Source organism: Anopheles darlingi, chromosome 2 (assembly GCF_943734745.1).
Source record: "Anopheles darlingi chromosome 2, idAnoDarlMG_H_01, whole genome shotgun sequence".
Taxonomy (NCBI): Eukaryota; Metazoa; Arthropoda; class Insecta; order Diptera; family Culicidae; genus Anopheles; species Anopheles darlingi.
Window position 1 is genome coordinate 13,220,482 of NC_064874.1, and position 17,742 is coordinate 13,238,223.

Sequence of the window (17,742 nt, forward strand, 5' to 3'; positions counted from 1 at the left end):
GGATTGCTTATTAACTTATATGAAACAAAAACCCCATTAGACGGTTCTCCATTGCTAATCCATTACCTCCTTTAGTTGTCTTCACCTGGGATGCCTGGTCGTATCTCAGTCTCAGCTTCGTCCTTCTCGACAGATTTCTCGAGTGGATTAGCTACCGCAGACTAAAGTATGACCGGTTGGCTGCTAGCACCCTAGCGCAAATCTTTTGTTTTATGTCATTGTCGGACTGCCAACTTGATTCGACTAAATGCGACGACGGAAACCGACCCTAAAAACGTTGCCTTTTGAAATCCTATAAAGTTTCCAGATTCACGGAACATACTCAAATAGTTCATAACGTTTACGCAATACTCATCGTACAGAAAAGAAAGTAAAAATAATTGATATAAAAAAACGACAAGTAGCCATCATTTTCCGAAGCTAATTTATTTCTTCATCCTTATTATGTACAGCCGATTAATCCTAAGGTCGTGGTATCGTCCCTTATCATCGCTATGTTTCGAATCTTAACTACGCTTCCTCCTCCTCCTCCTCCTCCTCCTCCTCCTCCTCCTCCTCCTCCTCCTCCTCCTCCTCCTCCTCCTCCACCGGAAAAATAGATGTTTAAGCTACGCTATGAGTTCGCGTACAATGGTGGGTCCAAAGTAGGGAGAGAGGGAAGCTCGCTTAAACGTTACTATTTACAATGCGCGCATGACCTTCCTCCCTTCTCGCATTCGCGCCCGATCAGTGATATGAATTGTACCAGCTGATAACGATCTGCAGCGCCCTAAGACAGCCACAGCTTCAGCGGGAGTTTGTTAAACAGCTCGTTCCACAGCCCGGTAAAGATATCGGCCAGCCCATACTCGAGATCCGATCGCAGCTCGGCGATCACTTCGGCGGCGTTCTGGTTCAGGAACAGGTTGAGCGACGCACCCAGCACTTGATTCCCTTGGAACAGGTTGTCCAGATGTATGCGCATACCACCGACAAGGAAGGTCACTTTCATCTCCTCGATAAAGATGGCATCCTGATGGGTGTGTGCGAGATAGATAAAGAAAGATGATGATGAGGTGTGTGCGAGTACAGGGCGCGCCTAGGAGCGTACCTCGGGTAGTGGCCGGACGGCAAACTTGGTCACGACCGCCGTCTTGACGTTCTTCAACGTCATCGTCACGTCACCATCCCCGACGAGCGGCAACAGCAGAACGTTCCCCTTCAGATTGTACACCGCATCGATCCGCAGCTTCGGTATCTCCAGATCGAACGCCAGCACCTTCTTGCCAAAGTCCAGCGACGCCCGACGCACCGTCGTATTCGAGGGACCCTTGATGCTAAGCTTCTTGAAGCCACCACTCAGCGTTAGACCGCCGGAACCGCGCGACACCTGGATCGATTCGATCCGCAGCGGATCAAACGGTTGTACGCCGATCTCAGGAATACCTGGAAGGTTGGAATAAGGAGCATTCGATCACTTGGCGCTCACTCTAGGAGGACGCACAACGCGTGCCTTACCTTTGGCAATATAAGGGAAGGTGCCCTCGAACATCTTCTTGAAGCAATCGTCCTCGTTCGGGTTCGCTCGGCGGCACTGTCGCAGCCATTCCGCTGCAAGAAGAAGAAGAGAAAGGGAAGAGTTAACCCTTGAGCAAGCGGCAAGGAAATGGATTAAGTAATCGAGAAGATCCACGGCCATGCCAATGGCAATGTGTGTCAGCCGCAGTCGGAGCAGCTGCCTGGCACAGCATCGGAGCATTGGTTTGAAGTTCAAAATGCGCGGAACGGGACGCTTATTACGTCAAAAAAGCCACGACGACGACGACCCCTTTCCCGTCTGCCATTTCCTCCTTTCGCTTCGAACACTTTCTCCAGCGCCCTTTTCATCCGGCACCGAGAGATGGCGACTTACTGACCGATAAATGGCCACGGTGCTCGTGGCGCTCGCTACGCAATCACTTCCAAAACCAACGCCAACGATCACCGTACGAGGCGGCACGGTCGATAACGATCCGAGGCGAAGAGAGAGAGAGAGCTAAAAGACGCGGTGCGAGACCGTAAAAGTGCCGATCATCAGGGCGGAAAGCGAATCTGCGGTGGTAGGTGGTAGCCATCGATATAGCCGGGCCCCGGCTCCGGCGCCCTGGGGGCAGCGTGCCGTGGCGTGGTTTTTGCGCGATTATCGCCGCTTTACACCGACGACGTTCCGCGTCACGAACGCGCCACCGATGATGCCCACTAGGCTCCGGCAGGCGGTTATGACCACCCTCTCCCTTCTCGACGATGCGTCTTGCATAATGCCACCCTGCTGGTGTGCCAGTGCGCGCACCGAGAGGGACGAGAAGCGAATTTAAAGCGAAACGAAGGAGAAGGCGTAATCAACCACCAGCTGGCGTATCTGCTGGTGTCGCGACGCGCGCACACCTAACGCGTGTATGCCGCTTGGCGTAATGGATTTCGGGATGCTCAGGTCGTCTGCATTCTGATTTCGGAACCGGATTATCGATCATTTGTATGCCAAGTTGATCCCAGTAGGCTGCGAGTTGTCAAAACAAAGTAGGCTTTTCGTTGGTAGTTTGTCAACCAGGACCACCAGCGGATGTTGCAATCCATTAGCAGCAGCCATTTGTAAGCTGATGGCATTTCGTTCTTTAGGAACTGAATTGCTTCTCGCTATATGCTGCGACGTTCCTATTCCGTTCCGTTCGATCCTCGCCCCACAGATCGTTAGAATGGTCCAAACGTGGAGTGCAGTCCAACCTCGCTTCGCGTTCACTTACGTCTCTCTTTGTACTGCGGCACATCTCGGTTGCGGATCGCGATCTCTTTGGCCACCGTCAGGTGAAGGACCGCCGCCAGCAGGACCGTGGCGATACCGAGCGTTCCGAACATCGTTGCCGTGGTGCCGCTGCTGCCGCTGCTGTTGTTGGAGCGAAACCGTGTCACCACCACCCGTGTGGCCCTTTGCACACAAACCGGGCGTCCTCGGTCAGAACCTTGCTCGGTTCCTCCATTACCAGCGCAGTGCTCCATTACCGTTTGGGGTACTTGCGGATCGAATACACTAAACTGCAACTGCTGGTGCTGCACACGTCGACGGTACGCTGTCACTGTACGGACTGCAGTCGCGGGGATCGCTGCAGGTTCTTTTTGACTCGGGCACGGTCGGCGTACCGCACGGTCCGGTTTCACTCAAAACCTGGCTTCAAATCCAATCCTGATCCACCAAACTACTACCACCACCACCACCACCACCAGCACCGAGCTTCGATGGTGACACCCGGTTTTCTGGTGGGACCAATTTTTCCGCTGAAACACACCGTCGGTCGGAACTAGCTGCGCTGGTGTACCTCCACCACCTTCACCACCTCCACCACCACCACCACCACCACTGTTGCACTGCTGGTGATTCTGGTGTTGCGACAGTCGATCGTACACTTCGTGACGTGTCGTTGGATCGGAGATCGGAGCCGGATTGCAGATTTGTTTGCGAAATCTCGCACACACACACGCACACGCGCACGAAAGCGAAGCTAGAACGTTCGAGTCCTGTCTGAGATGTCACGGATAAACGGAACGTTACCGCGAGTCGCCGTTTCTGTCGTCTGTTGAAAGAAAATGAGCGACGAGGTGTGAGGTAGTGACCGATCGAAGCGATCAGGACGAGCGTCCACCACGGGCAGCAGTTGGCAGTGGAATGAAAGTGAACTCTTTGGGCCGTGCAGACGTGAGGCAGGCATGCGCATGGCGTGTGTGTGTGTGTGGGGGGCGATCATGCCGGGATGCCATGCCGTGGCGCGTATTGGAAGTAACGGTAGAAAGGAAGGAGACTGACGGGGACGGCGAAGTGGGCGCGAAGCGTGCGCCAACGTAACGATACCGTGCAGATTCCGATGTACGGCCTCCCCCTTCCAACCTTCATGATGCCCATGATACTTTATCCTTTTCGTGCGGGGATCGCACTCACCTCGGACTTCCTCTGGCCTTCTGGCTTCTGGGGCGGCCAGCGCGCGAGAGAGAGGCAGGGTGCGGCGAAGGTAAACGGCCAACGGGAAAGTGAATTCCCAGTGGATGGTAAAAGTGGATTCCAACGGGATCTCTTGGGGATTGGTGCGGTACGAGAGCAACACGAGAGCGAAACCTTGGCTGTAGTCCTTAGCTTGACTGATGTTTTTTTTTGCTTTTCTGTTTTTGTGGCCACCGGCTGCCGATGGAATGTAAGGCCGACGGCAACGGCGACGACGACGCATACTTCCTTTCGATCGTGCAGCTTTTGCACGGGGATCTTGGGCTGTTGCATCATCGAGCTGTTTGTTTTTCTTATCGTGCTTGCTCGTAATCTTTGCACCCGGAGTATTATCACTTGGGTCATCTCGATTTGAAGCAAGATTAATATGCGGTTAAGGGATAACATTTCTCGAAACACTTCAAACATCGTAAACGTCATCGCGTTACATCGCAACGCTGTCGACGACGGTTGAGAACTGCGGTGACCGCACCGGTGACCGCAATTTGTGTGCGTGTGTCTGTGTGTGTACTTTTTATATGAAACGAGATTTATGTGTTTTCTAGAAACATCCTAAACATAGGCACACCACTAACCCCCATTTCACACTACGGTACTAGACGGCCATCCTGCAAACCCCATTACATCGATAGCGTGTGGAGCCAGACGCCATAATTAGACAAGACACCGGTCACCGCCACCGCCAGTAGGAGAAGGAGTGAAGGTGCTCTACGTAGGCCACTCCACACACCGGTGGGGTGGGGGGTTGTGCAATGCACATAATAATCATTTGTTTCCTTGCCGCCCCCCCTTCAGGCCGTCTAGCGTCTAAACAGAGGCTTCGCGGCTTTGGACGTCAAGGCAGACAGTTGGCCGAAAATTAAAAACCTTTAGTGTGTTCCTCTTTGAGGTGCACGCAACCATCAACCCACACGCACAGCTTCGCTCTCGTCCGGGGTCTAGCGGGGGGGGAAAGGAGGAAGAAGGAAGCCTTTGCTTCCTGCTCGCCTTGATTCGGCCGGACCGGAGAAACGATTGTTTATTTACATTCGAACATCTTCATCAAAGTGCCATTGGCCGCACCCAGGAGGAGGGGTTAAATGTTACCGCTACGGGAGCGGCAAGTGTGGAGCATTGAAGGACTGCACTTTTGATGGACTGGATGCCACGCCAAGGGAGGGTGGACTTTCTCTAGGCTTTCGGCAGGTGGGAAGCTGGGGAAGCCAGTAGTGGCGTCTCCTCTGGTGTGGCGTCTGTCCGTGAAGGAGGAGATGGAGAAGAAGGTGCTGAGCTGCACCGATAATGACGATAAGTGCTTACGAAACGTGTTGACCGGACGGTTGATAACCAGCTACACCACCCCGTTAGCCGCTAGTACAGGTGAGGTTGTTGCATAATTTTATGGAACCCACGCGCGATGCTGCTCCATTCATTCAGCAGCAGCAGCAGCAGCAGCAGCAGTAGACTGAAAGCTGATGACAGGATCTTCATTTTTGGATGCACATTTTGCTCAATGGTACGCTCATTCCTACTCATCGTGAGATTTAATTTATTCTTACTTTGGCTTGCGTTTGACTTTGCGTATAAAATTAAGCAAAATATCTTCAAAATCATAGATCCATATTAGCATACGCCTTTCTACTTCATGTATGAATGTAAAAACCCGGTCCCGGAATGTGTTAAACCCCGGAATGTAATCGATAAGTCCAGTAGAATTTATGAAATCCGCTTCAAAAAGCAATATCGTTGTCAGTTTTGCTTCTATAGATCCAAAAATTTTACACAATACTCTCGAAAGGATACGCTTACACTAAAAAATGTTAAAAAATGTGAATAATAACGCACTTGTCCACTCGTTCAATTTATTGACAACAAACTAATTTATTGACGTGACTTTTCCAATCTCACCACAGAATTCACCAACCTGAGCTTTATCACAAAGCTTACCGCGCAGCTTTCAAACCGATTCCGCAAACTCTTTTTTCTCTCTCACTCGTTTTTTTTCAAATTTAACTGTTTTTTCCAAATTTTACCTATCTAAATAATGTTTCTGCACTAAAAATCGTCAAAAACAAGCCTTTTTGGAATAACCATATAATTCAATGTTCTTTAGAGATGTTGGCAGAGCTTTACTTCCGTTGTCTTCACCTGGGATGCCTGGCCATCCCAGGGGATGGGGAGGAGGAGGAGGAGCTGCAGCAAGATCCCCAAAACCCATTATACCATTTTTTACCTCGTTTTAGGAGTCAAACGCGTTATTGTCATCATTAAGTAACGCACCAAGCAAGCGCACGGAGTAATTTAAAACGGTGGTTCTGGGTTTATTTTATTCGTGTTCTGCCTTCAAGTCAGGCGGTCCTTTCGGCAGCAGGACCTTTCGGACTAAACATAGTATATACACTTCTTCTTTCCTTCCTTCCCCCGATATCCAATTTGCTGCTTCAATTTGCGATTCCCTAAGCCCCTGCTCCCTTTTTCCTCTGGTTGTAACAGTTGGCGCGCGCTCTGGTGTGTGTGTTTGTGCAGTGGATCGTCCGAAAATAAATGTCCGAAAAAAGCAGACTGGCAAGTGCAGACCAAAAACAGTAGAGTGACACGTCAAGACGAAATACATATACATCGACAACGGATTATCCCCCCTCCATTAAAGCGCCACGCTAATCACATATTGCAAGAGGCCCATTCCCTCCTTTCTTCTTCTTCTGCTTTTTCTTCTTCTTCTCTCACAAACAAAGCAACCCTAGGGAAACAGAACTTCCTCGGGGAAACGCTCGAGAATTTTGTTGCCAGTCCGCTTGAATATCCTCTGCAACGCCTTCTCGATCAGCGGGATCAGCTCGGTACTCAGCAGATTGAAGTTTTGGTTGATCGTCTCGTTGATGATTTCGCCCAGCACGCGATCACCACCGAACAGGTTCTCCAGCTTGATACGCCCATCCGATACCCGGATCTTAATGTCGAGCTTCGCCAGCGACAGATGATCCCGCCCATTGATGCGCTTGCGGTCACCCTTGATGCGCACACTGCCGATACCCTGGGCTGTAACGAACGGAGTATTAAACGTCACTTTTCATCTCTGCTACCGAAGGAGTGTTCTCCGTTACTTACTAAAGTTTCCAGTGAACTTGCCGGATCCCTTCACCGGCAGCAGCAGAATCCTTCCATCGACCACGTACCGTCCCTCGACGTACAGGTGCGGTAGCTCCAGCTCGAACGAGTAGATCTTACCGTACTCGACGACACTGTCGGCCAGAAGGGGACAAGGGGAACAGTTAAATCTTCCCCCTCAATCCTGATACCAGCTAAGCGCCGCACGACCGGCGGCTACTTACGTTAGCTTCTTCAGCTTAAAGTTGGACGGTCCGTACGCCTTGATGTCCTTGGCCGAAATGCTGACACCCTGCCCGGGGACGCTCTCCGCCACGATCAGATCGCCCAGATTGATCGGATCGATCGAGGGTATGTCGAGCTCGGGAATACCCCGTGCCAGGTACGGTCGTAGCGTCTCGATCGACTCCTTCATGCACTCGGTCAGCTTGGGATCCTCACGGTGGCAGACGTGCAGGTATTCGGCTGTACGAAAGGGACCGAAATAGAGACGTCAGAACCGCGTGACGTCCGGTAAACCTCTATATAGGGGATGGTTTTCTGAACTTACGCAGATCAACAGCAGCCGGGCTCGTCTGGGCTGTCACCATTACCACCACTGTCGTCATCATCATCATCATCATCATCAGCATCCACGACGTGCCATTGGAATTGGGACCCATTTTGATCGCGTTGTCTGTCTGAAACAAAGAAAGATTACAAACTGACCTGTTCGACGATTGCATTCGTTGCACGAAAGAGAGAACGGGAGAGAGAGGTGATTCGACTGAGACAACGGGTGGGTGGGAGGGTGGTCGGGTGCATGCAACAAATCACCTGCGCTGCCACAGTAATTAGCGAACCAACCAAAGTAGCAACTAATTGTGTTCCTCGGGGGCAGGTGACGGGGGGCCGATGTCAACCGGGGTCTTCAATAGGGGTCAATGGCGGACAAAGGGTTAGGAAGGTTGATGTTGATGTGTTTGCCACCGCCGCCAGCGCCGTGCCCGGCCCATGCGTTCTGCACAACCTTCTTACCACGTGGAGGAGGTCAGTCATTAGAAGGCCGCTTATTAGCTAATGAAGCCCCCCCCCCCCCTTCTTCCTTCTCCTCTCTCCTATGCTTTGGTGCCGGTTCTGGTACCAGTCACCGGTTAGTGGCCACCGGTACCGCCTTTTGCTACTCCTAATTGTGGTAATTGTGCGGTCCGGACTCCACCGATCGTGGCGTGTTGGCGTTGCTCGATCACTCGCTCGCTCGCTCCTAGAATCATGCGCTTGCGCTTTCAGGTTTCCCTTTCTCACAAGAAGGAATCATCATCCGCAAGTTTGCAAATCAGCGTTGCAGCCGCGGAAAGTGACCGATAATTGGTGCACAAGAACGGTGCAGCACCAGCAGCAGCAGCAACGAGAAGCCAATTACTTACTTCTGGCACTTGAGGGTCATACCAAAAGTGCTCGCTCGCGCCGGCTCGGCTCCCTTTTTTGCTTTGATGCTTATCAATCGAGCAGCTAATCGAGTTGCATTAGTGGGCGGCTGGCGGCCTTTCACGAGCGTACTTTCGCGTACTTCTCGAGAATAGCAACCCCGGTATAGACTCGTTCCGTGCAGAGTTCTCTGTGCTTAGAACAACTAAATGAAGGCCACATTGGCATTTGGCAGCACCAGCAATGGCATCAATGAACCGTTGGCACAACCGGTGGTTAACGTTAGCGTCAGCTCTGACTAACGATCGTGCGCCAGAGCATCGCACTACTCTCCTTCTTTTCTTCCCCAAACCATAGAAGACATCGAACCGACATCCAAATAGAGTCGTGCCTGCGTCGCAACCGATGAGACACCGTTCCGATCGAGACAGGTCTAGAGGCTTCGACAGGACTTGCCTCACACCATCGCTAACGAGAGGAAGATTTAGATGCTCGCGACCACCACCACTGCTGCTGATGCCAGAGCACACAGAATGTGGTATTTGGCGGATGTGGCAGCAGCGATGCTGACGGTTTCAAGGATTACCAGTGCACTGCGTGGCGTGACGGCGTGGTACCTATTACGGTTGGACGGTGTGGTGTGCGGTGATGCGGCGGTTTTCGTGATGAAACAGCATCTGGCAGAACACCCGGGCCTTCTTCTGAACACCTCGGCACCCACGGTATCTAGGGCTTCATGAGCCGAGAATGTCAGCCGAGGCAACTATCGATGACGACGACGACAAGTTCTGTCGCAGCAACACCGAGATTCACCATACGATACGTTGGCCAATTCCAAACCACACTGGATGTGCAATCGATGCCGCCCCTCTAGGCCTCTGGGCCTCCAGGTAGCAGAGTGCAGAGAGCAGATGAGCTTCTCTCGCTTTAGCGCCACCGAACCGGTGAAGAAGGAGGCTGATCAAAAGATGGCTGACTCGTTGACTGGACCTTTCCAAAAGTGGCAAAAGACCTAGAGAGGTCTGCGCACCCCGAATCGGGCCGGCTTTGCAACCGGTTTGAGTCGCCTCCCCCCGGTATGGCGCCCCCCTGGTAGTAGCTGAGCCAGCCAGCTAGCCAGCCAGCCAGCCAGCTGAGGCTTTTGGGTTGCTGCAGCCACAACAATCACCACCAACGCTGCCAGCATCCCCTGGCCGAAAGTCTTGTTGAGGCTGGGTGTTAATGTCATTCCTTTTTTTGCATTTTGTTCCGCAAACGCCGCATGCCCCTCCCCTTCATCCCCTTTTCACGCTGGCCTCGTCCCTATCGTTGTCGTCGTCGCCGATCTGCATTTTCGTGGCTCGCAAACTGTCCGAAATCCCCGAAAATGAGCCCGTGCCCGTGACAGGCTAGTCCCTGTCCTGCCGTCGACATGGCCTTGGACATTGGAAAGGGGAGGTTGGTGACACACCAAATCGCCTCTCCTCCCCTCGTTTTCGGGAGCTCACTCCGCTCCCCGAACCGGATGCCGATAACGCGGTTGACCTTGAAGCCGAACGCGATTCGGCGATGGTGATGATCTTGAATTTTTTGGACGGGAATCGTGGGATCTTCTGCACATGGGGACGGGAGGAGGAGAAGAGAGAGAAAGAGAAAGAGAGAGACAGTGAAGCCCTAGTAGAGCCTCGATTCGAGCGCGCGACAGCGCCAAGTGTTTCTGCAGCAATCGGGCCGACCGAAGGGGAGGGATGTTGCGCAAAACATGCGACCGCGACCGAGAGCGCGCGCGCGCGCGAAAGTGATGTGGACACTATCATTGGGCCCAGCTCACGGTGCGACCTTTGCCGTTTGTTGATTTTTAACGCACGCAACGCTTCTCAAGCCGCGCGATAAGCAATCTAATCATCTTCATCATCCGTCATCATCGAGGGAAGTAAAGGCCGTTGATCTCGGCGCGATCAACTCGAGCGCGACGCGAGGTGTCGATGTGTGCGAGTGTGTGTGTGTGTTCTTGAGAAGCATGCAGATCGAGGTGCTGGTGGTGCAGTCTCTTTGCGGTCTTGCCTCGAGTGATGCAATCACAGTCAATTGCAGATTTACGAGCAATCGATACGATGCGACACACACACACACACAAACACATTCCCAAACACGAGCGACCGCGCGCCTCCACCGCACCGATCCGGTGCACAGACCGGCCGAAAACGCAGCATCAAACAGAGACAGAGATAGAGAGAGAGAAAGAGAGAGAAAGAGAGAGAAAGAAAGAAACCCCTCATCATCATCATCATCATCAGCAACAGCAGCAACAGCAGCAGGTCGAGGCGTGGAAGTTGCTTTCGGGTTTCACAACCAAAAACCCTTTCGTAGCGCCGGCCGCGCACCGTTTCTCGTATGCTCGCGACAACATACATCCAAGCAAGCCAGCCAGTAACAGTGAGAGAAGAAGAGAGAGAGAGAACGCCATCGAATCGATCAAATATGAACGGATGGTGGTGGTGGAGGTTCGGTTTCGCGAAAACAGCAACACCGCGAGCACCCCGTTTGCCTTGGAAAGCCACCCAGGGCTCGGTGGACACAGGTAGATGCCGACCGCACGCGCGCCGTTTGGGGCCAGGCCTTTCGGTGCAATTCGTGCACCGACTCACCCCATCGCAGGAGCCACAGCCACAGCCACAGCCACCAACAACAACAACAACAACAACATCAACATCGTAAACCTCTCCTCTATGCTCTGCGCTGCGGTGGTGGCACGATGAACAGATTTCACAAAAAAAAAAAAACAAAAAATGGTGCACTCCCCCGGTGCGTTCCTTACCTTCCTTTCCTTCCTTTTCCTTTCCGATGCAAGAAATGTCTCGCGAATCTCGGGTGGCTCTCGTGCCGTTACTTACGGTAACGGTTTCGCGCTGGCTGCTTCGATCACTTGATCGTCTCACTACCGAGCATAGAACACTTCTTGCGCAGCACTACTAGCGACCGAATGTTGGGCACCACCATTCGAGCACACCCAGGAGAGGCGGAGAGGGAAATTCAATAACCGAATTGCACACAATGTCACAACGAGCACAGCAGAAGCGCCACTATAACAGATCCACACACACACACTTTTCGTATGCACCTCGAGATGCACCGCGAGCTGCTGCACTGACCCAAAAACAAACACAAAACACACGAAATGAAAAGAGACGAACCCCTTCAAAAACGACGCGTTCGATCGTTCGATCGCTTTCGAGGTGTTTGCGAGCGGGAGGCGTTTTTGCGAATGAAATGCTCCGGCTACGGCTTCGGCTGATCGGCGTTGTCGTCGTCGTCGTCGCCGCCGTTGGTCGGACACTGCGGGTGGTGAGAATTTCAAAAATCGACTGGACGTGTGGTAATCTTTACGGGTACGTTTATATACGACCGGCAAGGGCAGCCAGCGCTAGAGCGAGACGGTTGAAGCCGGGCCGGGCCGGGCCGCACCACTGTCGTCGCGCAATCGCGCATCGCGTCGCTTTGATAGCTACCACCGGCGAGGCAAGACGTGGCGAGACGGAGGGGATATGCGGTGGAAGAGGACCGGTAGCCGGTAGAGCAGCAAGAGCGCGAGGGCCTGTAGCGATGGCAAACCCACCACAAAACTTACAAGCACAAACCCACAGCACACGGTGGAGGGAGGTTCGTCGCTGGCGCTGTTGAAGTCTTTTTGTATGAGGAGAAGGTGGAGGGGACTCTGTGGCCACTACTGTCGAGAACGAGCCGCAGCGCGCCCCGTAGTATACCATGTTTCCGAACACACACACACGCAGTACGGCCGGTGGTGTATCAGGTGTATCCGGTGCGCCGTGTGTGTGTGTGCGTCGGTGTGACACGGTTCGAGCGAGCATCCGCGAGCCACCAGTCGATCACGATCACGACTTGGAGAGTGGAGGGGGTGCTTGGGGATATTTTAGAATACATTACAACCGCTTCGTGGTCCTGCGACCGAGGTAGGGATGAGGTATGGGGAGTGGGGGTGTCGCTGGCTGCTTAATTCAATTCGATTCTAGCGCTAATCGGCGCGGCCCGGCTCGAGGTTCTAGCCGCTGGATTCTGCAGAGCGATCGGCGATACAATGCGAATGATGCGAATGACGACATCTTGACATTCTGGCGCAAAGGGCTCGGACCCTCGGACCCTTCTCCGGTTGTGGATTGCGACCACTTACGTACGGAAGCGTACGTGTTCGCGATGTCAACAAGGGCACACTCCCTTCTGGTCACTCGTCAGCCGATGCTAGAAAGTTCCATCCCTGCCATTACGATCACGATAACGCTTAATAGGAAATGGAAGTTTACAAAGATCAATCACCTACGTACCCCGTATCATCCGCGTGTGACACCATTTATTCAAATATATGACCAGACTTGGTAACAATGATTGCACAATGATTGCACGTATGTGTGTATGTGTGCGAGTTCTGGAATGATCAGCTAATGAGGAGGCATCACCGATCGTCGCTAATCAGCAGACGATGCAAACGATGGTAGAATGGAACATAAAATCAAATCACCTTCTCACGAGTTCTCGAGGAGTTCAACTTATGGAGTGCCCCCTGAAAGATTGCCACCCCTAACCTCGCAACCCCGTTGCCCATTACGCCATCAACTCACGAGGGCACGAGGAGCCAGAAGGAGGATGATGATGAAGTAATTTCCAATACGGATGGCGGAAGAGACAATCGTCGGACGTTCCGGCGGACGTAAACAACCGCACCAACCGGCGCTGGCTAGGTTGGACCGAAAAATTGGTCGGCAAACAATTAAAACCATGGCGGCACCTCGTCGCGCCGCGCCGCACCGCACGTTGTTTATTTATTGAACACCGTGAAATGCGGTTCGCGGTGGCTCGAACGACCCCCAATTGACGTCAGGTTCTTTGCTAGCCGGATGGTTCCGGCCCATGGGATTGTTGGTTCTTCCTCATCTCTGGCCCCCCGGAATCGCACACAAACAAGGAGACCTCGCTATCGTCTGCTGCGCTGCGCTGCGTTACGCGTGTGTCTAGTCTTGTCCTGTGTTTGGTGGTGCGTCATCCCCTCAATCCCCTCAATCTACTCCTTCACAGTGAAACAGTGGGTTCGCCAAATTATGCCTGACCTTCGCGCTAGCCATTCGAAGGTCACCTCTAGCGATGATGAAAGTCAACGGAACGATTAATCTGGCTCGACGACGACGCCGCCGCCGACGTCGCCATCGGCGATCGAAAACCAGCTAGCGGCGCAATATTTTGGGATCCCTCGGTTTCAAACTCGTTCGGAAGCTCCACTCCTCGGTACCGGTTAGCACCGGCCGGGAGAAAGATATGGATGGCGACGGATTTGACACGGGTGGGAACGTGTCTCTAGGAGTGGCTGCGTCCCATGTCTTGGACATGTGCCGCTTGTTGAATATTCATGTGATGCCTGATTAGCTGATTGATTTCCCCCGGGTGGTCTGGTAGCTTGGAAGAGATTAGATGGACATATGCTGATGGCTGATGAGCAACGGATAAGCGGAACAACCGAAGGGACTGGCGCCCTGTTTTTCCGTTCATCTTCGATGGATTTGTGTTTCAGGTAAGGTGCGGTTGGTTAGCGTGTATTGGGTAAATTCCAACCTAGAATGTCAAATTGATATGCTTGTCAAACACATTCTCGCAACACATTCTCGCACAGACATCGCGAATCGTCGTAGTAGACATTGCCAAGCCAATTGAATGTCAAAGAAAATTGTGTTACGTATAATTTGAAGTTCTTTCAGTGCAGTTCTCGTTTCCTTCTTTGAAGGGCGCTTCATTATTTACCGGCTTACGCTGGCGCTGCTAATTGACGTCACGTCGAACACGTTGAAGTGGTGTTCGACTCCTGAAGAAGAACTTTTCGTAGTTCGCCTTGGATCTCCGGTTTTTTATTGTTGTTCTTTCGGAATCAATGCCGATACCGGCGTTCTGGCACAATCTCGACTCCCCAAGAGCTGTTTTGTGCTTCCGGAAGGTGCGAGAAGACTTCAAGATCCAGTTTAGCGTCTGTTGTTCTTAGGATAGGCGTTGTGTTCATTCTCTACACATACGAAGCGAAATATGCTTCTTGATTCCCAAGAACTTGCGTTATAAAACTCGTAAATAGCTCCAGAGTAGGTCTACCCTACTCCACAGTTAGCTCAGACGCTTTGTAAGTGTAGTAAGTGTAGAAACAGATTTTCTCTTAAACTCAATCACTTTTACATTTTATTCACTAACACAGACGTAAAAGGCTACGTAAGTGATCTATCGAACAATCGACAACCGATAGACGTCGGACCTGATGCAGTTCAGCTTATGGAATTCCCCCGACCCGAAGCACTTGTCAACTCGGTACGTAAGAAAGACCGGATGTTTCCTGAATCTTTCCTGGCTTCTCTTAATTCACTATCAATAAAATAAATATCATTCTCGTCAGGCAGCCCTCCAACGCTGCTCACCCCTTCAATCGAGCCACTGTTCCACGGGAATGCGATCGAACAGTTGCTGCAGGAAGCTATGCAAATGTTCCGTCAGTTTGGTGCGCAGCTGCGGCTTCATCTCCTTCAGCAGCTCCTGGGCGTTGGTGTTGATGAACAGATTCATCGCAGCATCTGCAACAAACGGAGAATGGAGCAGAAACAAAACAACGGGATCAGCACCAAGCCGATCGAAAACCCACAGATCGGCGACCAGCGCCCGCGGCTACTTACGGATGATGGCGTTCTGGTTGGCCACGTTCTCCACGCCCATCTTGATTTCCTTCACGCTGAAATCCATCTTCGTCTGATCGACCGTCAGATACGTCAGTCCATCGTCGCCCTGGTACGGGGTCGCCTTGAAGTAGGTCTTGGCCTTAACACCCTCTGTTAACGGGCAGATCCAGAGCGAAAAGGGCGGAAAGGAACAAAATGTTGTGAAAGAGAAAGAAGAGCAGTGGCCATCTATTCGTACTCACCATACTCTCCCCAGTATTCGCCGGCCCCGGAAGCCTGGAGCAGCAGCAGCACACCGGACGATTCGTACTGGGCCGTCGCCTTGATCTTCGGGATTTCGATCGTCAGCTGGAACTGCATACCGTCGATGTCGGAGCGCACGTTCACCACCGACAGATTGCTGACCCCGTACGCCTCGATGTTACGGAAGGTGGCCCGGTAGCCGTCGGGGCCGGAACCGAGCGCGATGCTGATCTCATCTACCACCACGGGTTCCACCTGGTGGAAGAATCACGTAGACACAGGACGCCGTAACCCAAAAAAAAGCATATCATTTGAAACGATTTCAGGGCAGGGCGAGGGTGCTTGTGGTCTGTGACGTCGCCCATTCTTCGATTCTTCCCCCCCCCTTCCCCTCCCATCGCTGACCTACTGACCGGCGGCTTGGGACCCGTAGCCTGTAGAACGGCTCATCGGTAATTCAGGTCAGGTATCGGGTGAATCACCGAGAGGAGAGGGAGGGACCGAAAACTGGGTTTCGTGAGCGGCTACGACAGTTAATTGTCAGCTGACACCCTGGAGGGGACGCTTGACCAACGCTTGCGGAGGCCAGGGTTTCTTCCATTCAAACCAGGGGTTTCTTCCATTCAGATCGTATCGTCGATACGCCGATTACGTTCCGTCGCTCACCTCAATCGAGGCAATTGGACACAAGCAATTGCTTCTCGATATTCCAGCAGGTTCTCACCACGTTACCCCGGATTATATCATTTAGCTGGCATTCGGGATAGGAATCCCTGATAAGCAACCCTTACTGTTGGTCTTTGGAGTTAATTCGTTTTAATTAAACAACCTAACAGCGGGGTTGTTCCAACAAACTAGTTAGACTAATCGATGGCCATACAAATCACAATGCACCCCTTCTACTTCTACCACCACTCAACATACACTAGACACTTACGTCCACGATACCGATCTCGGGAATGCCTCGGCGGATGTAGCTGGCCAGCTTGTTCGCGGCGTAACGCAGACAATCGTTCACGTCCGGTGCATCCCTTTCGCATCGATGCATGTAGTAGGCTGCGGGAGGAAAAGCAAATCAAGAGATGGCATCATGCACCATTATAGCCAACATCAATTCTCTGTAACTCTGGTCCGGTAGTTCGGCCAAAAAAAAATATAAATACAATTCCTGTCCATCACTGCGACGGTTGCGCGCTTGTGTGTGTCAGTGGATGTGGATGCGTAACGCTCCGAAATGAGACAAAACAAAAATGGCAAACCCTCGAGGCGGTTGAATAAAACATTCGCCAAACTTACGGCGACTGTACCGAAAAGCACTCGAAAGTCCGCCATCACTTTCGTCTCGTTCCGGCTCGTTTCGTAATGATTTGGATTGCCGAGATCGCGAGATGACCGCGGGCGGCGCCAACGAAGGAACGAACGAACGTACGAACCAAGGGGTTGAACCGCAACGCAACGCACCGCGCAATGGCACTTTGGTAGGCTAGGTGCTTGCCTAGGGCCCTATTACTTACGCGCATCATCTTGGGAGAAGGCAACCGGGGCGGCAGCACCGATGATCAGCACCAAAGTCAACGAACGGAGCATTCTTCTTGTATGTCAACGTGCCACTCTTTCTCTCTCTCCTTTTCTCACTCTTCGTCTATTTCGCCTTCGAACGGAGCAAGACAACGGTAGCAGCACCAGTCCGGTAGCACTAGCGGGTCGATCGCCCAAGGTACGTTCTGAGTACCGGTTAGGAAGGTATTTTCCGATGTCTACCGTTCTCCACTATGCTTGGGTACCGTTGGACGGACGGACGGACGGTTGGTGTCTGCTACCGTCTTCCGCTTCTGATGCTCCGATTCTGCAAATGACGCACGTTGGCTGAGTGCTCGAGGTCTGCAAAAGATAAAAACAGAATCCAACGTTATCCACTCTGCATTCCGTCTGTTTGTGGAGTGCTACTTGAGACTTTGAACTGTATGATAAAAGCCTTCAGACACGTTACACACATCAAACTCGGCACCAATGTTGACGAACTAGCACTTTTGGAAAGTAAAAGTTGCGAAGCACTCACTACGCCCAAGTTGTGATTGTTCGCTTCACTTCCGGAGGGGTATTCCCCAAATTTCACTACGTGCGACTCCGGTATTGCCACTGTATATTGCGTACACTGCATTGAAACGGACCACATTGTTACACCGGGTGCCGATTACACCATCCCGGGTCTAGTGGTCTGCCCTTTCAATCTCCCTCACTATCAAGGTGAGGCTTCCGTGTTACTTACCGTCAAGGCGGGGGGATGCGATGATTGAATCTTTC

At 52.3% G+C, this 17,742-nt stretch overlaps 3 protein-coding genes across 4 annotated transcripts; all 3 read right to left on the bottom strand.

The window, feature by feature from the left end:
* Positions 1-594: 594 nt before the first annotated feature.
* LOC125950896 (protein takeout-like) lies at positions 595-3,650 on the bottom strand. The gene is made up of 4 exons (XM_049679277.1): positions 2,760-3,650; positions 1,498-1,590; positions 1,091-1,425; positions 595-1,012 (listed from the first exon to the last, which is right to left on the bottom strand). Exons 1-4 carry the CDS (start codon positions 3,010-3,012, stop codon positions 770-772), a joined length of 924 nt encoding a protein of 307 aa, XP_049535234.1. The 5' UTR covers positions 3,013-3,650; the 3' UTR covers positions 595-769.
* Positions 3,651-6,279: 2,629 nt separating this feature from the next.
* On the bottom strand, positions 6,280-11,856 carry LOC125950898 (circadian clock-controlled protein daywake). 2 transcript variants are annotated; one of them, XM_049679281.1, is made up of 5 exons: positions 11,298-11,856; positions 7,644-7,769; positions 7,318-7,558; positions 7,094-7,227; positions 6,280-7,024 (listed from the first exon to the last, which is right to left on the bottom strand). In XM_049679281.1, exons 2-5 carry the CDS (start codon positions 7,753-7,755, stop codon positions 6,726-6,728), a joined length of 786 nt encoding a protein of 261 aa, XP_049535238.1. In that variant the 5' UTR covers positions 7,756-7,769; positions 11,298-11,856; the 3' UTR covers positions 6,280-6,725. The 2 variants fall into 2 exon arrangements, with proteins under 2 accessions (XP_049535238.1, XP_049535236.1); XM_049679279.1 differs by having other exon boundaries at positions 7,644-7,773; positions 11,298-11,855.
* A 2,886-nt stretch (positions 11,857-14,742) lies between these two features.
* LOC125950904 (protein takeout) lies at positions 14,743-17,255 on the bottom strand. Its single transcript, XM_049679287.1, has 5 exons — positions 16,953-17,255; positions 16,376-16,494; positions 15,438-15,693; positions 15,193-15,345; positions 14,743-15,093 (listed from the first exon to the last, which is right to left on the bottom strand). The coding sequence occupies exons 1-5, from the start codon at positions 17,023-17,025 to the stop codon at positions 14,945-14,947; spliced, it is 750 nt and encodes a 249-aa protein (XP_049535244.1). The 5' UTR covers positions 17,026-17,255; the 3' UTR covers positions 14,743-14,944.
* Between the last annotated feature and the right edge of the window lie 487 nt (positions 17,256-17,742).